General features: G+C 46.0%; 2 protein-coding genes across 4 annotated transcripts in view; one reads left to right on the top strand and one right to left on the bottom strand.

Moving 5' to 3' along the window:
• Positions 1–27534, bottom strand: part of LOC121283115 (solute carrier family 13 member 5-like) — a 99917-nt gene that overhangs the window by 48307 nt on the left and 24076 nt on the right. For all 3 annotated transcript variants that reach the window (XM_041197240.1, XM_041197241.1, XM_041197238.1), the window contains exon 2: positions 15834–15942. In XM_041197240.1, coding sequence (XP_041053174.1) covers positions 15834–15941 — 108 coding nt within the window. In that variant the 5' untranslated portion in view covers position 15942. The remainder of the gene's footprint in view (positions 1–15833; positions 15943–27534) is intronic.
• LOC121283116 (thiosulfate sulfurtransferase GlpE-like) lies at positions 690–9219 on the top strand. Its single transcript, XM_041197242.1, has 3 exons — positions 690–1035; positions 8341–8449; positions 8763–9219. Exons 1-3 carry the CDS (start codon positions 925–927, stop codon positions 9029–9031), a joined length of 489 nt encoding a protein of 162 aa, XP_041053176.1. The 5' UTR covers positions 690–924; the 3' UTR covers positions 9032–9219.

Here is a 27534-nt window from a genome sequence, read left to right as displayed (position 1 = left end):
TAAAATGTCTGCTGCCTTTCCTACCTCACAACAGTGACTACATTTCCCAAATACCTCATTGGCTGAAAGGTCTTTGGGCTGGCCTGTGCTGGTGACGAGCACCTCACCCTGTTCGCTGCTCCCTCACTCTCTGGGGGAGTCAAGCATTGCAGGGTGAGTGAGGCACACCCAGGGTCTCTGAGGGCCTCCCTCACCAATGTTCCTCACGGGGGCATAAACAATAAGAGCTGGAACTGACCATTCGGCCCCTCCACCTGCTCCACCATTTTGTAAGATCATGGCTGATCTGATTGTGACTTTGACGCCACTTTCCTGCCTTAACCCTTGACTCCCTGGTCTGTCTAACTCAGCCCTGAATATATTCAATGACCCAGCCTCCACCGCTCGCTGCCGGAGAGAACTCCAAGCACGAATAACCGTCTGGGAGAAGAAATTCCTCCTCGCCCCTGTCTGAAATGGGAGACCTGTTATTTTGTAACCGTGTCAAAGCCCCTGACAATCTTATATATTTCACAAGGTCATCTCTCATTCTGCTGAAGTTCAGTGGGTAAGGACCCAACCTGCTCAGCCTTTCCTCATAAAGACAAAACCAACTTCACCGTGCCTGGAACCAGCCTGGTGAACCCTCTCTGCATTCTAGCCAGTGCCAGTACATCCCTCCTTTAGTGAGGAGAGCAGGACTGGACACAGGGCTCCAGGTGCCAGTTCCAGCCTGAGCCGAGCGCCCAAATAACCCCGGTGTTTGCAGTCAAAGAGCCGGAGCCCAGAGGGTTCCTGCTTAGTTATTAAGCAGAGACGAGAGAGTGAGTGTGTTCAGACTGACCGCGGGGTGAACAGTGAGAGTCTCAGCCTCCGCCAACATCTCTCAGTCTGTCCCCGGGGAGAAGTGGAACCGGCCCCGAGGGTTGAAGCGGCGGCTGGGACATGGAGCCAGTGAGTGAGTGGATCCGACAGCGGTTCCCCACGGTGGAGAATGTTTGTTCGGACACAGTGGAGCAGCTGCTGAAGGAGAATCGGGAGCGGGTGCTGCTGCTGGTGAGTGAGTGGCTCCTGCTCCACCCTCCCAGTCAGGGCAGCTGTTCGACTTGGGGGGGGGGGGGGGGTGGGATCGCTGAGGGATTGGGGATCTGAGCTGGGGGAGGGGGATCACTGAGGGATTGGGGATCTGAGCTGGGGGGTTTGGGGGGGATCGCTGAGGGATTGGGGATCTGAGCTGGGGGGTTTGGGGGGGATCGCTGAGGGATTGGGGATCTGAGCTGGGGGATTTGGGGGGATCGCTGAGGGATTGGGGATCTGAGCTGGGGGAGGGGGATCACTGAGGGATTGGGGATCTGAGCTGGGGGGTGGGGGGGGATCGCTGAGGGATTGGGGATCTGAGCTGGGGGGTTTGGGGGGGATCGCTGAGGGATTGGGGATCTGAGCTGGGGGGTGGGGGGGGGGTGATCACTGAGGGATTGGGGATCTGAGCTGGGGGTGGGGGGGGATCGCCGAGGGATTGGGATCTGAGGTGGGGGGTGGGAGGGGTGATCACTGAGGGATTGGGGATCTGAGCTGGGGGTGGGGGGGGATCGCTGAGGGATTGGGGATCTGAGCTGGGGGAGGGGGATCACTGAGGGATTGGGGATCTGAGCTGGGGGGTTTGGGGGGGATCGCTGAGGGATTGGGGATCTGAGCTGGGGGGTTTGGGGGGGGATCACTGAGGGATTGGGGATCTGAGCTGGGGGAGGGGGATCACTGAGGGATTGGGGATCTGAGCTGGGGGAGGGGGATCACTGAGGGATTGGGGATCTGAGCTGGGGGGTTTGGGGGGGGATCACTGAGGGATTGGGGATCTGAGCTGGGGAGGGGGGAATCACTGAGGGATTGGGGATCTGAGCTGGGGGGTGGGGGGGGTGATCACTGAGGGATTGGGGATCTGAGGTGGGGGGATCACTGAGGGATTGGGGATCTGAGCTGGGGGGATCACTGAGGGATTGGGGATCTGAGCTGGGGGGATCACTGAGGGATTGGGGATCTGAGGTGGGGGGTGGGAGGGGTGATCACTGAGGGATTGGGGATCTGAGCTGGGGGGTTTGGGGGGGGATCGCTGAGGGATTGGGGATCTGAGGTGGGGGGATCACTGAGGGATTGGGGATCTGAGGTGGGGGGATCACTGAGGGATTGGGGATCTGAGCTGGGGGGGGATCGCTGAGGGGTTGGGGATCTGAGCTGGGGGGGTTGGGGGGATCACTGAGGGATTGGGAATCTGAGCTGGTGGGGTGGGGGGGGATCACTGAGGGATTGGGGATCTGAGCTGGGAGTGGGGGGTGGGCAGCTCTTGATGTTGGACAGCAGGAGGTTGGGTAAAGAATGGGCTGGGAATGGGGCAGAGATTGTCCCCTCAGAGCCACTTTGCACATGGACATGGCGGGGGTGGGCAGGAGAATGAGCTTCGTCCTTCCTATAGGACATTCTGGAATGTAATTGTGAAAGTGAAAGGTTGATGTTGCTGCTGCTCCAGTGATAAACACTGGCTGGATGTCGGCCATCCCTTCAGCCTGTTGATCTGGTGCAGGTTTAGCTGGTTTATCTTAAACTGTTTAAGCCCTGCAGCAAAAAACTGGGCCGCAGCAATGTGAGTGCTGAAGATTTTCACTCTTCATTCACTGGGGCCCTCAGATGGGCATTTCCTCCATCAGTAGTTATCCAGTTGCCTCAGACCAGTGCTCAGTGCTCCCCTCAACTCGAACCATCACTGGCCCAACTGAGTCAGGAAAGGCCCCTGCTTCAGGCCGGCCTGTGCTGGGTAACTGCAGCTCCATGGAGTCACTCGCTGGGGTTGGCTTGGCTCTGCCACCTTCACCTGACGCTTTCTCTGAGGGCCCCTGCGAGTGGAGGAATCATCGACCGAAACTTGGCTTGCTCTCATTCAGATTTCAAGGTCTGACCTGATCGAGGGATAAGATTTGAAAATAGATGGCTGAGTGGGAAATGATTAACTGGTGCAGAGCTCTCTGACTCGCCTGCCAATGGAAAGCAGTCCAGGAGATCTCACGGACACAGTGCCATATTTGTTAATAATAAAAGGGTTGGAGAGGGCAGGTAGAGGGAATCTATTTTCTCTGCCAGGCGGTGTCCAGAACAAGAGGTCTGGTTGGGTTTTGAAATGCAACAGTACTACATGTCCTAAACAGTACCACGTGTCCTAAACAGTACCACATGTCCTAAGATAAAAGCAAAATATTGCGGATGCTGGAAATCTGAAACAAAAACAGAAACTGCTAGAAAAACTCAGCAGGCCTAACAACACCTGTGAAGAGAAAGACAGAGTTAACGTTTCGAGTCCGTATGAGTCTTCTTCGGAGCTATTGTATTACAGCAACATGTGCTATCTGGCTTGCTGTAGTCATGTGACCTCTGCCATCAAGGGAATTCTCTGTAAACTGCCATTTTAGATCGGTTCAGTAAAGACATCCAATGAGAAAGCACCGCTGTCCCTGAACTCGAAATATGGTGTCAGAAGTGGTTTCAAAATAGAATTTTCAATCCCTAAAAATGATACCACAGAAAGAGAAGCCACGGCTCAGATCTCAAATCTGCTAAGAAATGACAAGGAAAAGCAAACAAAAACTAAACACTGCAATAAAATATTGGGTGAGTGAACATGATTGTAAACTTTCCCCTCCTTTCTCTGGTAGAAATCAAAGGTGGTATGTGGCAGAACTTGCAGTTTTTCTACTTTCGATGGCAAGACTATGAGCTGGCAGCAGAGTTAATTAGCAAGCCAGAGCTGATAAGAGTAGCCACACTTCTAACATTGCTCAGGTGGGACTGCTATAAATTGTATTTTACCCTAAATCTAACTGTCGAATAAAGGAAACAGACAACAGAGATTTTTAAAACCTTGAATGCACATTTTGAAGCCCAAGTGAACGTTACATTCGAACACTGTGGATTCCACACTAAGGCTCAAGGTGAAAAGAAAAGCATAGATCAGTATGTGACTGCAGTAACACAGATTGCCGAAACATGTGAATTCAGACAGCTAAAAGATGATCTGATTAAAGATCAAATAGTCTTAGCCTATGAGGCCCCTCAGTGAGAGCAAGTCAACTGAAAAAAGGGAAAATTATGCACAGGAAAGCGATAGGCAAGTAAAAATGCAGAGGTTGTGAAACATCAGCTCCAACACATGTATGGCAGAGCAGAGATATTATACTGAGATACATTCCAGGCCGAAAGAGCAGAACAGTCGCAGATACAGGGTAAGATGGAAATACTTCGGAGGAAAAGAAGGATTGTCCAGCATGGGGAAAGCAGTGCCTTAACTGCAAGAAGCTGAATCATTTTGCACACAAGTGTTTGGCTTGGAAGAAGCAAAACAAGCCGATGCTGATGACCACTGGAGAAATGTCAGCCGAAGAGTCTGAAGAAGCATAGACACCATTTAACAGGTTGGTTCTGTCAAGTCTATATGTGATAAATAGCTTGTGACTGTTACAATGACTGTAAAGGGGGATGATCAAATGAATATGAATTGTCAGATAGACACTGGTGTCTCAGGCATCATAATGACCTTCACAGACCTGTGTGAAGTGGCTCAACATAGCAGTCTGAAAATGAAGCCCTCGAAAGTAAGATTGAGGCTATATGATGGCACGATACTCATACCAAGAGGACAAAGTAACCTGAGAGCCCAATGCAATGGTAAGAAAGAAGATCTGGAGTTCCAGGTCGTAGACGGCACATAATGGCCACATATTCCAGCTGAAACAAGTCTAAAGCTTGGACTGGTAACTCTGAGCATGCGCCCAGAGATCCACAACATGTCACAGCACACTAAACCAGGAACTGCTGAACAGATCCTAGAGGAGTACAAAGATGTGTTTACAGGGTTGGGATGTCTACCAGGTGAATATCATCTCCGAGTAGATGAGAGTGCAAAACCAATTCAGCATCAGAAGAATCAAGTCCAGTCTAAAAAACAAGATAGAAGGACTGGAAAAGAAGGGAGGAATCAAGAGAGTGACAACTCCTACAGACTGGATTAACAGCCTGGTAGCAGTGAGACAACCTGGGAAGCTGTGATTCTGCTTAGACCCAGAGGATCAAAATAAAGAGCTGAAGAGATCTCACTGCCCTATGCCAACCATCAAAGGAATTTTACCACAACTTGCCAAGGCAAAGATCTTTACTACCCTAGATACGAAGGATGGTTATTGGTAAGTGAAGCTGGATGAAAGCAGCAGCTTTCTAATGACATTCTGGATACCGTTTGGGAGATACTGATTCTATTTGACATTTCCACAGCTCCAAAAGAGCATCAACGCAGACAGCGCGATATAGTGAGTGATCTTCCCAGAATGGAAGCCATAGTGGATGATCTGTGAGTCTATGGGTGTGGAGACACAATGGAAGAAGCTGTAATTGACCATGATCATAATTTAATATGACTGCTGGAGAGAGCTCACCAGATGAACCTGAAGCTGAACAAGAAAAAGTTGCAACTGAAGATGCCTGAGGTTAAGTACATAGGTCACATATTGACAGCAAAAGGTCTTCATCCAGAATCTGACAAGGTCAGAGCTGTAGCAGCGATGGAGCAACCAGCAGGTGTGAAAGCAGCGCAACCATTTATTGGATTTGTGAACTATTTAGCAAATACTGTGTCTAATTTAATATTGAAGTGTGAACCATTATGCAAGCTCACTGCCAAGGGGGTGCAGTGGTATTGGGGAACAGAACAAAGAGCAGCGTTCAATAAAATCAAACAACTCATCATGACGATGCCAGTGCTGAAGTATTATGACGCAAATGATGAAGTCACCTTGCAGTGTGACATCAGTGAGACAGGTTGTAGAGCAACCCTAATGCAGCATGGACAACCAGCCGCATATGCATCCAGGGCACAAATGCAAATTTAGCAACGCTACGCTCTGAGCGAGAAAGAGTGCCTGACATTGTTTTTGCTTGTGAGCACTTTCATCAATACCTGTTTGGCAGAGACAAAGTAATACTGGGGTCCGACAACAAGCCACATCAAAGCATTTTTCTCAAACCGCTACTATCTGCTTCAAAGCGTCTGCAAAGAATATTACTTTGTTTACAGAGATATCATCTGGATGTGACATACAAGCAAAGAAAACAGATGAGCATTACTGACATGCTGTCAAGAGCAGCACTCCCAATGAAGAAAGTTGAGAGGCTGCAACAGAGTGTGAAATCTTCCAGGTTCAATGTGCAGCAGCAGCTCGACATGTTCTTGAAGTCATAAACCCAGCAAAGACATTGAATCTGACAGACAAGCACCTCGCTCAAATCAAGCAAACTATATAACAAGATGCAGCTGTCCAAGCGCTGCAGGACGTGACGATGAAAGGATGGCTTGAGAGCATCAAAGACACACCTGTGGTCACAAGAGAATATTGGGTACACCGAGATGAATTGACAGCCCATGATGGCATCTTGTACAAAGGAAATAAAGTCATCATCCCTAAGTAGATGAGAGGAGAGATGCTGAAGTGCATCCAAATTAGCCACCAAGTAACTGAATCAAGTTTGAGAAAGAAAAATGAAACTAAAGACCACATAAGCCAGTGCTTGTAACAAACACCAAGCTAGCGAGCTGTGGAAGACATATGACATCTCAGAGACGACATGGATGAAAGTGGTTGTAGACCTCTTCACTATAGCAAGAACTGACTATCTTGTCACCGTAGACTACTATTCTGACTACTGGGAGTTAGACCAGCTGACTTCAACAACGACAGGAGATATAATGGGATTCCTGAAAGCATGCTTTAGTTGTTATGGCATTCTAGACATTGTGATGAGTATTAATGGCCCTTAGTTCATGAGTGAAGAATTCAGCCGCTTCACAAAGGATTGGGCAATTCAACACGATAGACCATCTCCGCACTATCCCCAGTCGAATGGAGAGGCTGAGGCAGCAGTGAAATTCGCAAAATGAATCATCAAGAGATCAAGCAAATCTAGCACAGATGTATACAAGGCAATCCTCGAGTGGAGATACACACCGGCTGAAGGCACAGAATGTAGTCCAGTTCAAAGACTAATGTCATACCGCACGCAAACCACTCTTTCAATAGCAAAAAAGCTGCTGAAGCCAGAAGTAGTAATAGGCATGAGTGAAAAGATTGAGGTGAAACAGCAAAAAAGCCAAATTTCATTTTGCCCAGACTGCCAAACCATTTGCAGAATTGAGCACTGGAGAGCCAGTCAAGGTATAGACGTTCTAGGCTCTCAATAGGAATCAGCCCATGTGGAAACGTGGGACAAGCGCAGAGAATTTGTCACCTCGATGACATGCGATGGAAGTGAATGACCAATTATACCAGCAAAACTGCAGGCAGATACAAACACTAGTGATAGTGAAGCTGTTCCTTCACAGTCATTGGCCAGTCAGGGAGAAGGGATCTCAGTCTATGTAGGGAGTACAGAATGACTATCAATCCCCGTTGTCCCCAACAACGGAAATAGAACAATAGTTACCACGGTATCAAGTGGCATGGGAACAACACTCTCCAGACAAGAATAATCACCCAGATGAACAGCCAATGACAATGTGCATTAAGAGGCCTGCACGATTTAAAGACTATGACTGCAATGCAGGGGCTAAGACTGACTAGTAGAACAAACACTTGTTAATGCATGAGAACAGTGGGTATCTTGGGTAACTCACAGATAAACATGATCTGCATGCAAATTTGCCTTTTGTTTGTTATGAAAAGGGGGATGTTTGGGTTTTGAAATGCAACAGTACTACATGTCCCAGCTGGCTTGCTCTAGTCATGTGACCTCTGCCAAGAAGGAAAATCTGTAAGCTGCCAGTTTAGATCAGTTCGATAAAGACAGACAAAGAAGACGAAACAGGCGCAGAATCTTAAAATTAGAGCCAGGCTGTTCAGAGGTGATGTCAGGAAGCAATTCTTCACACAAAAGGGTAGTGGAAATCTGGATCTCTCTCCTGCAAAAAGTTCTGGATCCCTGCGGGTCAATTGGAGGTTTGAAGACTGAAATTGGTAGATTTTTGTTGGGCAAATGTATTAAGGGACATGGAACAAATGTGGAAAATTGGCTTTTAGGTACAGATCAATCATGATCTAATTGAATGGTGAAACAGGCTAGAGCGTCTGTATGGCCTCTGCTTGTCCCAGTGGGTATAGTTGTTTGATACCAAGTCAGTGTTGCTGCAGTGGTTCTGATGCTGGGACTCACTCTCTCACACATCACTGTGAATTTATTCTGTCTGTCAAGTGCTTTGGGACAGTTGAACCAGTTAAAGAGCGTGGAGTGATATTCCACACAGAGAAACAGATTCCTGTCTTCCTGTTCTTCCAGGATATTCGGAGTCCGCCTGAATATGAGATCAGTCACTTACCAGGAGCCATTCGCATTGACCCAGAAGCCACCAACATGGATCATTTGGTCAAGGATCTGGGCCTGGCAGGTAGGTTCAGTCTAACTCCCAGCCACAGGTTCTTCACTGCTGTCTGCATAGGATGACAACATCCAGCCTCTGGCCTGTGAGACGGTTAAAGTGCAGACTGTGTCTGCAACAAAGAGACCAAATGGATCAAAGCCCCTGTACAGCCCAAGGTCTAAAACCCAGGACCCGTAAACATTGGACAATCAGCTAATGCAAACAGCTGTTCTTTGTCTACTCTATCTAAACTTTTATTAATCTTGTATGCCTCTCTCAATCTCCTTCATTCTAAGGAGAAAACCCCAGCTTCTCCAATCTAACTGTATTTTTCTTCCAGGTTCAATGGATAAAACAGTAATCTGTTATTGTACCGCTGGATATCACGGCTCAGAAATGGCACAGAGAATCCGCAGCTTTCTGACACACGATGATAGGCAGGAGGGGTCCGATTCGCTGAAGGTTTACAACCTGGAGGGGGGGCTGGCGAAATGGGCCAATGAGAGGAAAGCCATCGTGGACAGTGAGAATCAGCCCACGAGCCTGGTCCATCCCTACAATACAGAGTGGGCTCAGCTACTGGAGCCAGAGTTCAGGGCCCCAATATGAGTGGACATGGGGAATTAGGGTCCTTTCTGTCCACTCGGATTGTGCTGGTGTTCATTTACTGAGGGGGTCACATCCTGAGACTGCGCAATCTAAAGGGGACTATTGACCCTAGAATTCTGATGCTGAACATGATGTGAGAAGCTGAAGACTGGGTGGATCTCAGAATAAAAGAAACCTTTCTGGAAAAACAAGTTTGTTATGTGTGGAGTCAATATCTGTTACTACACCCCACCCCGCATGAAGATGCTGACTCCCACTGGGGTATGGGTCCCACACACAGTGACTCTCACTGGGGTACGGGTCCCACACACAGTGACTCTCACTGGGGTACGGGTCCCACACACAGTGACTCTCACTGGGGTACGGGTCCCACACACACTGACTCCCACTGGGGTATGGGTCCCACACACAGTGACTCTCACTGGGGTACGGGTCCCACACACAGTGACTCTCACTGGGGTATGGGTCCCACACACACTGACTCTTACTGGGGTACGGGTTCCACACACACTGACTCTCACTGGGGTACGGGTTCCACACACACTGACTCTCACTGGGATACGGGTCCCACACACACTGACTCTCACTGGCGTACGGGTCCCACACACACTGACTCTCACTGGGGTACGAGTCCCACACACACTGACTCTCACTGGGGTACGGGTTCCACACACTGACTCTCACTGGGGTACGAGTCCCACACACACTGACTCTCACTGGGGTACGAGTCCCACACACACTGACTCTCACTGGGGTACGGGTCCCACACACACACTGACTCTCACTGGGGTACGGGTCCCACACACACTGACTCTCACTGGGGTACGGGTCCCACACACACTGACTCTCACTTGGGTACGGGTTCCACACACTGACTCTCACTGGGGTACAGGTTCCACACACACTGACTCTCACTGGGGTACGGGTCCCACACACACTGACTCTCACTGGGGTACGAGTCCCACACACACTGACTCTCACTGGGGTACGGGTCCCACACACACACTGACTCTCACTGGGGTACGGGTCCCACACACACTGACTCTCACTGGGATACGGGTCCCACACACACTGACTCTCACTTGGGTACGGGTTCCACACACTGACTCTCACTGGGGTACGGGTTCCACACACACTGACTCTCACTGGGATACGGGTCCCACACACACTGACTCTCACTGGGGTACGGGTCCCACACACACACTGACTCTCACTGGGGTACGGGTCCCACACACACTGACTCTCACTGGGGTACAGGTTCACAATTCATAAAACGCTTTAATCACAGAAAATAGTTCATCTTCAAGGACTAAGAGCATTCTGGAAGAATGTGTGTTTTATCAGACATTGTCCTTTAAAGGGTTAATGCAAGGACTCCGGCTGCTGCTGTTCCTGGAGAAGACAGCATTTTACAAGAAAAGATAATTAAGCAGCTTTAAAGAAGCTGGAAACCTCTTGACCCTGCTGGACTGTTTACGAAAGGGTCACATGGTGGTTTATGGCCTTGAAAAAGAAAATGTCTGGAAAGCTGTTTTAAAAGCTGGCAGGCTGGTTTTGCTTTGGGGGGAAAAATGAAGGATCAACTGTTTGAGTAAAGACGACAACAGCTCTTGCAGCTCCAGGCCCAGTCAAAAGCAAAAAGCGAATGGAAGTTGCCCTGAAGGCACACTACGTTCTGAAGTCGACTGATTGCAAGTTTTCTGCAAAGTTCGCCTGGAAAATAGTGCAAGAGTTATCAATTGTTTTGCAGACCAGTGCTGAGATACCAACTATACAAACAGGGACACCATCATCTATCCTTTTCCTTTGAACCACTGTATTTAGCAGAATTCCTCTATTTTAGCTGAGGGTGCACAGACGCATGCAAGTTAGGAGATTTAGAAAGTGTAATATACTCTCATATTTCATACGGTTTGTAAATAAACTTTGCCTCCTATTTGACAAGTCTCCTTTTATAATAAACTAATCATTTTGTTGCTTAGTGAAGAAACCTGGGCATTGAGTGGCCATTCTGAGATTCATTGGTAAAGCACATATTTGGCCATATAGCTAGCTGGAGAAAGCATTTAAATATATGTTGTGACCCATGAAGTAGTGGAACTCGGACAGTGCACTGCTCCCACCTCAGTCATAAAAAACAGGATCCTGTGAAGCTGGACTCTCAGAACACCATTTCTCGAGCATCTTCACGACCCCAGGTTGCTTCAATGCCTTTTCCAGAAAATGAAGTATTTTTGAAGTGTTGTCAGTGTTGTGATGCAGAGAATTCCACTGCCAGTCTGCACATTGACAAACCCACGACACATAGCACTGTGATAAAGCCCAGATAATTTGTTTTAATGATGTTGATTGTGGGATAATTTACATCCACCATAGAGCAGCTGGAGCCTTAATTTAATGTTTCATCAAAAAGGCACACCGAACCGTGGCACTCCCTCAGTTCTGACCCTCCGACAGTGCGGCACTCCCTCAGTACTGACCCTCCGACAGTGCAGCACTCCCTCAGTACTGATCCTCTGACAGTGCAGCACTCCCTCAGTACTGATCCTCCGATAGTGCAGCGCTCCCTCAGTACTGATCCTGACAGTGCAGCACTCAATCAGTACTGACCCTCCAATGGTGCAGCAATCCCTCAGTACTGATCCTTCGACAGTGCAGCACTCCCTCAGTTCTGACCCTCCAACAGTGCAGCACTCCTTCAGTACTGATCCTTTGACAGTGCAGCACTCCCTCAGTACTGATCCTCTGACAGTGCAGCACTCCCTCAGTACTGATCCTTCGACAGTGCTGCACTCCCTCAGTACTGACAGTCCAGTGCTCCCTCAGTACTGATCCTCTGACATTGGATCGCTCCATCAATACTGACCAACTTGACAGTGCAGCACTCCTTCAGTACTGACTGTCTGATAGAAACTGAACTGGACCAGCCATATAAATTCTGTGGCTACACGAGCTGGTCAGGGGCTAGTAATCCTGCGGCGAGTAACTCACCACCTGACTCCCCAAAGACTATCCACCATCTACAAAGCACAAGTCAGGAGTGTGATGAAATATTCCCTACTTGCCTGAAAGAGTGTGACTCCAACAACATTCAAGAAGCTTGACACCATCCAGGACAAAGCAGCCCTCTTGATTGGCACCACATCCACAAACATTCATTCCCTCCACCACCAACGCACAGTAGCAGCAGTGTGTACCATCTACAAGATGCACAGCAGGAATTCACCAAGGCTCCTTTGACAACACCTTCCAAACCCATGACCGCTACCATCCAGAAGGACAAGGGCAGCAGATAGATGGGACCACCACCACCTGGAAGTTCCCCTCCAAGTCATTCAGCATCCTGACTTGGAAATATCTCACCATTCCTTCACTGTCGCTGGGTCAAAATCCTGGAATTCCCTTCCTAACAGCCCTGTGGGCATATCTACACCACATGGACTGCAGCTGTTCAAGAAGGCAGTTCATCACCACCTTCTCAAAGACAATTCGGGATGGGCAATAAATGCTGGCCCAGCCAGTGACAACCTCATCCTATAAATGAATAAAAGCAACACAGCATTCCCTCAGTGCCAACCCTCCGACAGTGCAGCACTCCCTCAGTACCAACCCTCTGACTGTGCAGCATTCCCTCAGTACCAACCCTCCGACAGTACAGCATTCCCTCAGTACCAACCTTCCGACAGTGCAGCACTCTCTCAGTAACAACCCTCCGACAGTGCAGCACTCCCTCAGTACTGACCATCTGACACTGCAGCACTCCCTCAGTACTGACCCTCCAACAGTGCAGCACTCCCTCGTACTGACTCTCCGGAAGTGCAGCACTCCCTCAGTACTGACCCTCAAGCAGTGCAGCAGTCCCTCAGTACTGACCCTCCGTTAGTGTAGCACTCCCTCATTACTAACCCCCCAACAGTGCAGCCCTCCCTCAGTACTGACCCATTGACAGTGCAGTGCTCCCTCAGTACTTGACCGAGCGTGTCAGGCTGGATTTTAAACTTATGACACGGGACTGGGACATGTACTGTCAGGCGGGAGGGCAAGTGGTGAGGATGACACAGAGAGTCTACAGAGGGATATAGGGACAACAGAGGGACTAGTGGGATAATAAATGCCTGACTGATAATAAATTCACATCCCATGAAAGAATTAAAAAAAGACCAGCATGGTGCTGTGGGCAGAATGGCCTGTAGGAGTTCCAGGTGATTTTATGACTTCAGGCATGATCCAGTTAAGATTTAGATTCTGTGCAGATGCATTGTTCCCGGGAATCGTTCCTGCTGATCCCAGCAAACCAGGAATTGTCAGCCACAGATTTGTTAACGCTTCAGGATTGTCTAGGATTTTCCAGAAATTGAAGATTAATTTCCAGGGCGCTGCAGCAAGTAACAGCAGGAAAAAAAAAACATTTCAGAGGTGAACAGAAAGGTGAATTTTATTTAATTTTCCTTGAGCAGTTTGTTCATTCGCTCTAAAAAAGATCAGAGACTGGGCAAAAGATGCAGTTTGATTGATGGTCAACAACCCAATCACAAAATGAAGAGTTAGATCACTATCCAATTATCTGGGGAAGGTGAGATGATTGGCAGGTTTGATGACCAATGGTGTGAGAGGGTGGGTGGGACATTATGAGCATGGGTATCAGGTGATGAATGATGGGGGAGTGGCAGTAGACAGATGAAAATCATGTGAAGAAACCTGAGTGTCCAATCAGAGTTGGCAGCCCAGGTTGGTAGGTTGGTAGGTTGGTGATGGGTTGGGTCAAGGCCAATGGCACCAAATTACCTCATCCAGAGGCTTTGAAGTCAGCTTTGAGTAGCTGAACCCAGAGCTGGGTGTAGGGGTGGACAAGGCTCGTTGTCTGGTTGCTGCTGTCAACCAAAGCCTTCTTCTCATTGGACCATTTCAGGAGCCCCCCCTCCAGGTTGGAAATATTCATCGAGCTGTGCAAATTCTGTCTGGAATCTCCAGCTAAAAAGTTACAGAGTTTCTGTACCAACTGCGATGCATAAAATCCGACTGTACAATAACACACAACAGCTGGGTCAGCTTCACTTCCTGTATGAGGAAAAAAACACAGGTAGGTGAAACTGTATAAAGCCCAACACTCACACATACACAGACCCCAATACACACTCCCCAACACAGAGCCCAATACACATTCCCCAACACAGACCCCAATACAGAGTCCAATACACACTCCCCAACACAGAGCCCAATACACACTCCCGAACACAGACCCCAATATAGACCCCAATACACACTCCCCAACACAGACCCCAATACACATTCCCCAACACAGACCCCAATACACACTCCACAACACAGAGCCCAAAAGACACCAGGGAGATGGTGGCATAGTAACTGGACAAGTATTCGGGGGACCTGGGTTCAAATCCCACTATGGCAGATGGTAAAATTTGAATTGTATCAAAATCTGCAATTAAAAGTCTGATGATGACCATGAAACCATTGTCAATTGTTGTAAAAACCCCCCTGGTTCGCTTTGGGGAAGGAAATCCATCATCCTGATCTGGTCTACATGTGACTCCAGACCCACAGCAAAGTGGTTGAGTGAGACACTCAGTTCAAAGAGCAATTAGGAATGGGCAACAAATGCTGGCCTTGCCAGCAACACCCATATCCCTAATACACAAACACACACAATCTCTATTATACACACTCCAAAATATACACATTCTTTGTCTCTCCCTCTCACACATATAATGGCCCATAAAATACTCTTCAAGTTATTCTTTATTCAAATTAAGTGGACTTTACTAAGATTTCCACAGGTTCCAACTGGAGAACGGGGATGAGTGTGGGAGGATGAGGAGGAGTGAGTCAGACCCTTTGTCATTTCATTTTTCCTTTAAATCCAGGGAACACATGTCCCAGTGAGAGTCAGTGTGTGTGGAACCCGTACCCCAGTGAGAGTCAGTGTGTGTGGAACCCGTACCCCAGTGAGAGTCAGTGTGTGTGGAACCCGTACCCCAGTGAGAGTCAGTGTGTGTGTGGGACCTGTACCCCAGTGAGAGTCAGTGTGTGTGGGACCCGTACGCCAATGAGAGTCAGTGTGTGTGGAACCCGTACCTCAGTGAGAGTCAGTGTGTGTGGGACCCATACCCCAGTAAGAGTCAGTGTGCATGGGACCCATACCCCACTGAGAGTCAGTGTGTGTGGAACCCATACCCCAGTGAGAGTCAGCGTGTGTGGAACCCATACCCAAGTGAGAGTCAATGTGTGTGTGGGACCCGTACCCCAATGAGAGTTAGTCTGTGTGGGAACTGTACCCCGTGCGATTCAGCATGTGTGGAACCCATACCCCAGTGAGAGTCAGTGTGTGTGGGACCCGTACGCCAGTGAGAGTCAGCGTGTGTGGGACCCGTAAACCAGTGAGAGTCAGTGTGCATGGGACCCATACCCCACTGAGAGTCAGCGTGTGTGGAACCCATACCCCAGTGAGAGTCAGTGTGTGTGGGACCCGTACCCCAGTGAGAGTCAGTGTGTGTGTGGAGCCTGTACCCCAGTGACAGGCAGTGTTTGTGGGACCCGTACCCCAGTGAGAGTCAGTGTGTGGGGAATTCCTTGCAGGGTAGATTGTATATGGGGAACTCAAAAGATTCACCGTCTGAACTCCAGACACAGCGTCATCTACCTCCATGATTTCCTGGGGAGCCATTCTTGGTCTGGATTTGTAAAGACCCTGGGCGGCCCTGTGTCCAATCAGTTCACTTCACTCACAGCTTTACTGTGCAGACAGCAGTGAAGAACCCGTGGATGGGAGTTAGACTGTCCCTACCTGCCAGGCCCAGATCCTTGACCAAATGATCCATGTTGGTGGCTTCTGGGTCAATGCGAATGGCTCCTGGTAAGTGACTGATCTCATATTCAGGCGGACTCCGAACATCCTGGAAGAACAGGAAGACAGGAATCTGTTTCTCTGTGTGGAATATCGCTCCACACTCTTTAACTGGTTCAACTGTCCCAAAGCACTTGACAGACAGAATAAATTCACAGTGATGTGTGACAGAGTGAGTCCCAGCATCAGAACCACTGCAGCAACACTGACTTGGTATCAAACAACTATACCCACTGGGACAAGCAGAGGCCATACAGACCCTCTAGCCTGTTTCACCATTCAATTAGATCATGATTGATCTGTACCTAAAAGCCAATTTTCCACATTTGTTCCATGTCCCTTAATACATTTGCCCAACAAAAATCTACCAAGTTCAGTCTTCAAACCTCCAATTGACCCGCAGGGATCCAGAGCTTTTTGCAGGAGAGAGATCCAGATTTCCACTACCCTTTGTGCGAAGAATTGCTTCCTGACATGACCTCTGAACAGCCTGGCTCTAATTTTAAGATTCTGCCCCTGTTTCGTCTTCAAGGACAGCAGTGCTTTCTCATTGTCTGTCTTTATTGAACTGATCTAAACTGGCAGCTTACAGATCTTCCTTCTTGGCAGAGGTCACATGACTAGAGCAAGCCAGCTGGGACATGTAGTACTGTTGCATTTCAAAACCCAAACATCCCCCTTTTCATAACGAACAAAAGGCATATTTGCATGCAAATCATGCCTATCTGTGAGTTACCCAAGTTACCCACTATACACCCACTATTCTCATGCATTAGCAACTGTTTGTTCTACTAGTCAGTCTCTGCCCCTGCATTGCAGTCATAGTCTTTAAATCATGCAGGCTTCTTAATGCACATTGTCATTGGCTGTTCATCAGGGTGATTATCCTTGCCTGGAGAGTGTTGTTCCCTTGGCATTTGTTACCGTGGTAACTATTGTTGTTCTATTTCCTTGTTGAGGACAACTGGACCTCTGGGATTGATGGTCATTCTGTACTCAGTGCATAGAATGAGATCCCTTCTCCCTAACTGGCCAATGACTGTGAAGGAACAGTTTCACTATCACTAGTGTTTGTATCTGCCTGCAGTTATGCTGGTATAATTGGTCATTCACTTCCATCGCATGTCATCGAGGTGACAAATTCTCTGCGCTTGTCCCACATTTCCACATGGGCTGATTCCTGTTGAGAGCCTAGAAGGTTTATACCTTGACTGGCTCTCCAATGCTCAGTTCTGCAAATGGTTTGGCAGTCTGGTCAAAATGAAATTTGGCTTTTTTGCTGTTTCACCTCAATCTTTTCACTCATGCCTATTACTACTTCTGGCTTCAGCAGCTTTTTTGCTATTGAAAGAGTGGTTTGCGTGCAGTGTGACATTAGTCTTTGGACTGCACTACATTCTGAGCCTTCAGCCGGTGTGTGTCTCCACTCGAGGATTGCCTTGTATACATCTGTGCTAGATTTGCTTGATCTCTTGATGATTCATTTGGCGAATTTCACTGTTGCCTCAGCCTATCCATTCGACTGGGGATAGTGCGGAGATGGTCTATCGTGTTGAATTCCCCGATCCTTTGTGAAGTGGCTGAATTCTTCACTAAGGGCCATTAATACTCATCACAATGTCTGGAATGCTATAACAACTAAAGCGTGCTTTCAGGAATCCCATTATTTCTCCTGTCGTTGTTGAAGTCAGCTGGTCTAACTCCCAGTAGTCAGAATAGTAGTCTACGGTGACAAGATAGTCAGTTCTTGCTATAGTGAAGACGTCTACACCCACTTTCATCCATGTCGTCTCTGAGATGTCATGTGTCTTCCATAGCTCGCTAGCTTGGTGCTCATTACAAGAACCGCACTGGCGTATATGGTCTTTAATTTCATTGCTTATGATTGGCCACTAGAGCACTTCTCGTGTCTTTCTCAAACTTGATTCAGTTACTTGGTGGCTAATTTGGATGCGCTTCAGCTTCTCTCCTCTCATCTACTTGGGGATGATGACTTTATTTCCTTTGTACAAGATGCCATCATGGGCTGTCAATTCATCTCGGTGTACCCAATATTCTCTTGTGACCACAGGTGTGTCTTTGATGCTCTCAAGCCATCCTTTCATCGTCACATCCTGCAGCGCTTGGACAGCTGCATCTTGTTATATAGTTTGCTTGATTTGAGCGAGGTGCTTGTCTGTCAGATTCAATGTCTTTGCTGGGTTTATGACTTCAAGAACATGTCGAGCTGCTGCTGCACATTGAACCTGGAAGATTTCACACTCTGTTGCAGCCTCTCAACTTTCTTCATTGGGAGTGCTGCTCTTGACAGCATGTCAGTAATGCTCATCTGTTTTCTTTGCTTGTATGTCATGTCCAGATGATATCTCTGTAAACAAAGTAACATTGTTTGCAGACGCTTTGAAGCAGATAGTAGCGGTTTGAGAAAAATGCTTTGACGTTGTTTGTGGTCAGACTCCAGTATTACTTTGTCTCTGCCAAACAGGTATTGATGAAAATGTTCACAAGGAAAAACAATGTCGGGCACTCTCTCTCAATCTGAGAGTAGCGTCATTCAATTTGCATTAGTGCCCTGGATGCATATGCGGCTGGTTGTCCATGCTGCATTAGGGTTGCTCTACAACCTGTCTCACTGATGTCACACTGCAAGGTGACTTCATCATTGACGTCATAATACTTCAGCACTGGCATCGTCGTCATGAATTGTTTGATTTTACTGAACGCTGCTCTTTGTTCTGTTCCCCAATACCACTGCACCCCCTTGGCAGCGAGCTTGCATAATGGTTCACACTTCAATAATAAATTAGACACAATATTTGCTAAATAGTTCACAAATCCAATAAATGGTTGCGCTGCTTTCACACCTGCTGGTTGCTCCATCGCTGCTACAGCTCTGACCTTGTCAGGTTCTGGGTGAAGACCTTTTGCTGTCAGTATGTGACCTATGTACTTAACCTCAGGCATCTTCAGTGGCAACTTTTTCTTGTTCAGCTTCAGGTTCATCTGGTGAGCTCTTTCCAGCAGTCATATTAAATTATGATCATGGTCAATTACAGCTTCTTCCATTGTGTTTCCACACCCATAGACTCACAGATCATCCACTATGGCTTCCATTCTGGGAAGATTACTGACTATCTCGTGCTGACTGCGTTGATGCTCTTTTGGAGCTGTGGAAATGTCAAATAAAATCAGTATCTCCCAAACGGTATCCAGAATGTTGTTAGAAAGCTGCTGCTTTCATCCAGCTTCACTTACCAATAACCATCCTTCGTATCTAGGGTAGTAAAGATCTTTGCCTTGGCAAGTTGTGGTAAAATTCCTTCGATGGTTGGCATAGGGCAGTGAGATCTCTTCAGCTCTTTATTTTGATCCTCTGGGTCTAAGAACACTCACAGCTTCCCAGGTTGTCTCACTGCTACCAGGCTGTTAATCCAGTCTGTGGGAGTTGTCACTCTCTTGATTCCTCCCTTCTTTTCCAGTCCTTCTATCTTGTTTTTTAGACTGGACTTGAGAGTAGCTGGAATTCTTCTGATGCTGAATTGGTTTTGCACTCTCATCTACTTGGAGATGATATTCACCAGGTAGAAATCCCAACCCTGTAAACATGTCTTTGTACTCCTCTCGGATCTGTTCAGCAGTTCCTGGTTTAGTGTGCTGTGACACATTGTGGATCTCTGGGCGCACGCTCAGGGTTACCAGTCCAAGCTTCAGACTTGTTTCAGCTGGAATGTGTGGCTATGTGTTGTCTATGACCTGGAACTCCAGATCTTCCTTCTTGCCATTGCTTTGAGCTCTCAGGCTACTTTGTCCTCTTGGTATGAGTATCGTGCCATCATATAGCCTCAAACTTACTTTCGAGGGCTTCATTTTCAGACTGCTATGTTGAGCCACTTCACACAGGTCTGTGAAGGTCATTATGATGCATGAGGCACCAGTGTCTATCTGACACTTCGTATTCACTTGATCATGCCCCTTTACAGTCATTGTAACAGTCACAAGCTATTTATCACATATAGACTTGACGGAACCAACCTGTTAAATGGTGTCTATGCTTCATCAGACTCTTCGGCTGACATTTCTCCAGTGGTCATCAGCATCGGCTTGTTTTGCTTCTTTCTAGCCAAACACTTGTGTGCAAAATGATTCAGTTTCTTGCAGTTAAAGCACTGCTTTCCCCATGCTGGACAATCCTTCTTTTCCTCCGCAGTATTTCCATCTTATCCTGTGTCCGCGACTGTTCTGCTCTTTTGGCCTGGAATGTATCTCAGTATAATATCTCTGCTCTGCCATACATGTGTTGGAGCTGATGTTTCACAACCTCTGCATTTCTACTTGTCTATCGTTTTCCTGAGAGTGCGTTTCCCCTCTTTCAGTTGACTTGCTCTCACTGAGGGGTCTTGCTGTTGAAAGTGGAACAACTACCAGTTCTGCCACATATCACCTTTAATTTCAACCAGCGAAAGGAGGGGAGAGTTTATAGCCTTGTTTAATCGCCCAGTATTTTACTTGCAGCCTTCAGTTAGAGTTTGCTTTCCCTTGTCATTTTTTAGCAGCTTTTAGCAGATTTGAACATTTCTGTCTGCCTTTCTGAGCTGCGGCTTCTCTGCGTCATTTTCAGAATTGAAAATTCTATTTTAAAACCACTTGTGACACCATATTTTGAGTTAAGGGACAGCGGTGCTTTCTCATTGTACGTCTTTAATGAACTGATCTAAAATGGCAGCTCACAGAGCGCTTCCTTCATGGCAAAGGTTACAAGTCTACAACAAGCCAGATAGGACATGTATTCTATTGTAGTTGCTGTAATACAGTAGCTCTGAAGAAGACTCATACAGACTTGAAACCTTAACTCTGTCTTTCTCTCCACAGGTGTTGTTAGGCCTACTGAGTTTTTCCAGCATTTTCTATTTTTGTTTCAGATTTCCAGCATCCACAGTATTTTGCTTTTATCATAGGACATGTGGTACTGTTTAGGACATGTAGTACTGTTTAGGACACGTGGTACTGTTTAGGACAAGTAGTACTGTTTAGGACATGTAGTACTAGTTAGGACATGTAGTACTGTTTAGGACACGTAGTACTGTTTAGGACACGTGGTACTGTTTAGGACACGTGGTACTGTCTAGGACATGTGGTACTGTTTAGGACATGTGGTACTGTTAAGGATGTAGTACTGTCTAGGACATGTAGTACTGTTTAGGACATGTGGTATTGTCTGGGACATGTAGTACTGTTTAGGACACTTGGTACTGTCTAGGACATGTAGTAGTGTTTAGAACATGTGGTACTATTTAGGACATGTAGTACTGTTTAGGACAAGTGGTACTGTTTAGGACATGTGGTACTGTTTAGGACATGTGGTACTGTTTAGGACATGTAGTACTGTTTAGGACACGTGGTACTGTTTAGGACATGTAGTACTGTTTAGAATGTGTAGTACTGTCTAGGACATGTAGTACTGTTTAGGACATGTAGTACTGTTTAGGATGTAGTACTGTCTAGGACATGTAGTACTGCCTAGGATATGTAGTACTGTTTAGGATGTAGTACTGTCTAGGATAGGTGGTACTGTTTAGGACATGTGGTACTGTTTAGGACACGTGGTACTGTTTAGGACATGTAGTACTGTTTAGGACATGTGATACTGTTTAGGACACATGGTACTGTCTAGGACATGTGGTACTGTTTAGGACATGTGGTACTATTTAGGACACGTGGTACTATTTAGGACATGTGGTACTGTTTAGGACATGTGGTACTGTTTAGGACATGTGGTACTGTTTAGGGTGTAGTACTGTCTAGGACATGTAGTACTGTTTAGGACATGTGGTATTGTCTGCTACATGTAGTACTGTTTAGGACACTTGGTACTGTCTAGGACATGTAGTACTGTTTAGGACATGTGGTACTGTTTAGGACATGTAGTACTGTTTAGGACACGTGGTACTGTTTAGGACATGGAGTACTGTTTAGAACGTGTAGTACTGTCTAGGACATGTAGTACTGTCTAGGACATGTAGTACTGTTTAGGATGTAGTACTGTCTAGGACATGTAGTACTGTCTAGGATATGTAGTACTGTTTAGGATGTAGTACTGTTTAGGACATGTAGTACTGTTTAGGACACGTGGTACTGTTTAGGACAAGTAGTACTGTTTAGGATATGTAGTACTATTTAGGACATGTAGTACTGTTTAGGACACGTAGTACTGTTTAGGACACGTGGTACTGTTTAGGACACGTGGTACTGTCTAGGACATGTGGTACTGTTTAGGACACGTAGTACTGTCTAGGACATGTGGTACTGTCTAGGACATGTGGTACTGTTTAGGACATGTGGTACTGTTTAGGACATGTAGTACTGTTTAGGACATGTGGTACTGTTTAGGATGTAGTACTGTCTAGGACATGTAGTACTGTTTAGGACATGTGGTATTGTCTGGGACATGTAGTACTGTTTAGGACACTTGGTACTGTCTAGGACATGTAGTACTGTTTAGGACATGTGGTACTATTTAGGACATGTAGTACTGTTTAGGACACGTGGTACTGTTTAGGACATGTAGTAGTGTTTAGGACATGTAGTACTGTTTAGGACATGTGGTACTGTTTAGGACATGTAGTACTGTTTAGGACACGTGGTACTGTTTAGGACATGTAGTACTGTTTAGAACGTGTAGTACTGTCTAGGACATGTAGTACTGTCTAGGACATGTAGTACTGTTTAGGATGTAGCACTGTCTAGGACATGTAGTACTGCCTAGGATATGTAGTGCTGTTTAGGATGTAGTACTGTCTAGGATAGGTGGTACTGTTTAGGACATGTGGTACTGTTTAGGACACGTGGTACTGTTTAGGACATGTAGTACTGTTTAGGACATGTAGTGCTGTTTAGGACATGTAGTACTGTTTAGGACACGTGATACTGTTTAGGACATGTACTGTTTAGGACATGCAGTACTGTTTAGGACACGTGGTACTGTTTAGGACATGTAGTACTGTTTAGGACATGTAGTACTGTTTAGGATGTAGTACTGTCTAGGACATGTAGTACTGTTTAGGACATGCAGTACTGTTTAGGACATGTGGTACTGTTTAGGACATGTAGTACTGTTTAGGACACGTGGTACTGTCTAGGACATGTAGTACTGTTTGGGACATGTGGTACTGTTTAGGACACGTGGTACTATTTAGGACATGTGGTACTGTTTAGGACATGTGCTACTGTTTAGGACATGTGGTACTGTTTAGGATGTAGTACTGTCTAGGACATGTAGTAATGTTTAGGACATGTGGTATTGTCTGGGACATGTAGTACTGTTTAGGACACGTGGTACTGTTTAGGACATGTAGTACTGTTTAGGACATGTAGTACTGTTTAGGACATGTGGTACTGTTTAGGACATGTAGTACTGTTTAGGACACGTGGTACTGTTTAGGACATGTAGTACTGTTTAGAACGTGTAGTACTGTCTAGGACATGTAGTACTGTCTAGGACATGTAGTACTGTTTAGGATGTAGTACTGTCTAGGACATGTAGTACTGTCTAGGATATGTAGTACTGTTTAGGATGTAGTACTGTCTAGGATAGGTGGTACTGTTTAGGACAAGTAGTACTGTTTAGGATATGTAGTACTATTTAGGACATGTAGTACTGTTTAGGACACGTAGTACTGTTTAGGACAAGTGGTACTGTTTAGGACACGTGGTACAGTCTAGGACATGTGGTACTGTTTAGGACACGTAGTACTGTCTAGGACATGTGGTACTGTCTAGGACATGTGGTACTCTTTAGGACATGTGGTACTGTTTAGGACATGTAGTACTGTTTAGGACACGTGGTACTGTTTAGGACATGTGGTACTGTTTAGGACATGTGGTACTGTTTAGGATGTAGTACTGTCTAGGACATGTAGTACTGTTTAGGACATGTGGTATTGTCTGGGACATGTAGTACTGTTTAGGACACTTGGTACTGTCTAGGACATGTAGTACTGTTTAGGACATGTGGTACTATTTAGGACATGTAGTACTGTTTAGGACACGTGGTACTGTTTAGGACATGTAGTACTGTTTAGGACATGTGGTACTGTTTAGGACATGTAGTACTGTTTAGGACACGTGGTACTGTTTAGGACATGTAGTACTGCTTAGAACGTGTAGTACTGTCTACGACATGTAGTACTGTCCAGGACAGGTAGTACTGTTTAGGATGTAGTACTGTCTAGGACATGTAGTACTGCCTAGGATATGTAGTACTGTTTAGGATGTAGTACTGTCTAGGATAGTTGGTACTGTTTAGGACATGTGGTACTGTTTAGGACACGTGGTACTGTTTAGGACATGTAGTACTGTTTAGGACATGTAGTACTGTCTAGGACACGTGATACTCTTTAGGACATGTAGTACTCTTTAGGACATGTAGTACTGTTTAGGACATGTAGTACTGGTTAAGACACGTGGTACTGTTTAGGACATGTAGTACTGTTTAGGACATGTGGTACTGTTTAGGACTTATGTACTGTTTAGGACACGTGGTACTGTTTAGGACATGTAGTACTGTTTAGGACATGTGGTACTGTTTAGGACATGTGGTACTGTTTAGGACATGTGGTACTGTTTAGGATGTAGTACTGTCTAGGACATGTGGTACTGTTTAGGACATGTGGTATTGTCTGGGACATGTAGTACTGTTTAGGACACTTGGTACTGTCTAGGACATGTAGTACTGTTTAGGACATGTGGTACTATTTAGGACATGTAGTACTGTTTAGGACACGTGGTACTGTTTAGGACATGTAGTACTGTTTAGGACATGTAGTACTGTTTAGGACATGTGGTACTGTTTAGGACATGTAGTACTGTTTAGGACACGTGGTACTGTTTAGGACATGTAGTACTGTTTAGAACGTGTAGTACTGTCTAGGACATGTAGTACTGTCTAGGACTTGTAGTACTGTTTAGGATGTAGTACTGTCTAGGACATGTAGTACTGCCTAGGATATGTAGTACTGTTTAGGATGTAGTACTGTCTAGGATAGGTGGTACTGTTTAGGACATGTGGTACTGTTTAGGACACGTGGTACTGTTTAGGACATGTAGTACTGTTTAGGACACGTGATACTGTTTAGGACACGTAGTAATGTTTAGGACATGTAGTACAGTTTAGGACACGTGGTACTGTTTAGGACACGTAGTACTGTTTAGGACATGTGGTACTGTTTAGGACATGTAGTACTGTCTAGGACATGTAGTACTGTCTAGGACATGTAGTACTGTTTAGGACATGCAGTGCTGTTTAGGACACGTGGTACTGTTTAGGACATGTAGTACTGTTTAGGACATGTAGTACTGTTTAGGACGTGTGGTACTGTTTAGGACATGTAGTACTGTTCAGGACATGTGGTACTGTTTAGGACATGTAGTACTGTCTAGGACATGTAGTACTGTCTAGGACATGTAGTACTGTTTAGGACATGCAGTACTGTTCAGGACATGTGGTACTGTCTAGGACATGTAGTACTGTTTAGGACATGCAGAACTGTTTAGGACACGTGGTTCTTTTTAGGACATGTAGTACTGTTTACGACACGTGGTACTGTCTAGGACATGTAGTACTGTTTAGGACACGTGGTACTGTCTAGGACATGTAGTACTGTTTAGGACATGTGGTACTGTTTAGGACATGTGGTACTGTTTAGGACATGTGGTACTGTTTAGGATGTAATACTGTCTAGGACATGTAGTACTGTTTAGGACATGTGGTATTGTCTGGGACATGTAGTACTGTTTAGGACACTTGGTACTGTCTAGGACATGTAGTACTGTTTAGGACATGTGGTACTATTTAGGACATGTAGTACTGTTTAGGACACGTGGTACTGTTTAGGACATGTAGTACTGTTTAGGACATGTGGTATTGTCTGGGACATGTAGTACTGTTTAGGACACTTGGTACTGTCTAGGACATGTAGTACTGTTTAGGACATGTGGTACTGTCTAGGACATGTAGTACTGCTTAGGACATGTGGTAGTATTTAGGACATGCAGTACTGTTTAGGACACGTGGTACTGTTTAGGACATGTAGTACTGTTTAGGACATGTGGTACTGTTTAGGACATGTAGTACTGTTTAGGACATGTGGTACTATTTAGGACATGTAGTACTGTTTAGGACACGTGGTACTGTTTAGGACACGTGGTACTATTTAGGACATGTGGTACTGTTTAGGACATGTGGTACTGTTTAGGACATGTGGTACTGTTTAGGATGTAATACTGTCTATGACATGTAGTACTGTTTAGGACACTTGGTACTGTCTAGGACATGTAGTACTGTTTAGGACATGTGGTACTATTTAGGACATGTAGTACTGTTTAGGACACGTGGTACTGTTTAGGACATGTAGTAATGTTTAGGACATGTGGTACTGTTTAGGACATGTGGTACTATTTAGGACATGTAGTACTGTTTAGGACACTTGGTACTGTTTAGGACATGTAGTACTGTTTAGGACATGTGGTACTGTTTAGGACATGTAGTACTGTTTAGGACACGTGGTACTGTTTAGGACATGTAGTACTGTTTAGAACGTGTAGTACTGTCTACGACATGTAGTACTGTCTAGGACAGGTAGTAATGTTTAGGATGTAGTACTGTCTAGGACATGTAGTACTGCCTAGGATATGTAGTACTGTTTAGGATGTAGTACTGTCTAGGATAGTTGGTACTGTTTAGGACATGTGGTACTGTTTAGGACACGTGGTACTGTTTAGGATATGTAGTACTGTTTAGGACATGTAGTACTGTTTAGGACACGTGATACTGTTTAGGACATGTAGTACTGTTTAGGATGTAGCACTGTCTAGGACATGTAGTACTGTTTAGGACACGTGGTACTGTTTAGGACATGTGGTACTGTTTAGGACATGCGGTACTGTTTAGGATGTAGTACTGTCTAGGATAGGTGGTACTGTTTAGGACATGTGGTTCTGTTTAGGACATGTAGTACTGTTTAGGACATGTGGTACTGTTTAGGACATGTAGTACTGTTTAGGATGTGGTACTGTTTAGGACACGTAGTACTGTCTAGGACATGTGGTACTGTCTAGGACATGTGGTACTGTTTAGGACATGTGGTACTGTTTAGGACATGTAGTACTGTTTAGGACATGTGGTACTGTTTAGGACATGTGGTACTGTTTAGGATGTAGTACTGTCTAGGACATGTGGTACTGTTTAGGACATGTGGTTTTGTCTGGGACATGTAGTACTGTTTAGGACACTTGGTACTGTCTAGGACATGTAGTACTGTTTAGGACATGTAGTACTGTTTAGGACATGTGGTACTGTTTAGGACATGTAGTACTGTTTAGGACACGTGGTACTGTTTAGGACATGTAGTACTGTTTAGAACGTGTAGTACTGTCTACGACATGTAGTACTGTCTAGGACAGGTAGTACTGTTTAGGATGTAGTACTGTCTAGGACATGTAGTACTGCCTAGGATATGTAGTACTGTTTAGGATGTAGTACTGTCTAGGATAGTTGGTACTGTTTAGGACATGTGGTACTGTTTAGGACACGTGGTACTGTTTAGGACATGTAGTACTGTTTAGGACATGTAGTACTGTCTAGGAC

The sequence above is a fragment of the Carcharodon carcharias genome, chromosome 10 (assembly GCF_017639515.1).
Source record: "Carcharodon carcharias isolate sCarCar2 chromosome 10, sCarCar2.pri, whole genome shotgun sequence".
NCBI lineage: Eukaryota > Metazoa > Chordata > Chondrichthyes > Lamniformes > Lamnidae > Carcharodon > Carcharodon carcharias.
This window is presented reverse-complemented; position numbering and strand designations above follow the sequence as displayed.

What these genes read in the sequence shown, in the direction of transcription:
- LOC121283116 (XM_041197242.1), top strand. Translation starts at nt 925, where the DNA reads ATGGAGCCAGTGAGTGAGTGGATCCGACAGCGGTTCCCCACGGTGGAG. An exon ending in GGGAGCGGGTGCTGCTGCTG is followed by an intron (nt 1,036 to 8,340) that starts GTGAGTGAGTGG and finishes CTGTTCTTCCAG; the next exon opens with GATATTCGGAGTCCGCCTGA. An exon ending in CAAGGATCTGGGCCTGGCAG is followed by an intron (nt 8,450 to 8,762) that starts GTAGGTTCAGTC and finishes TTTTTCTTCCAG; the next exon opens with GTTCAATGGATAAAACAGTA.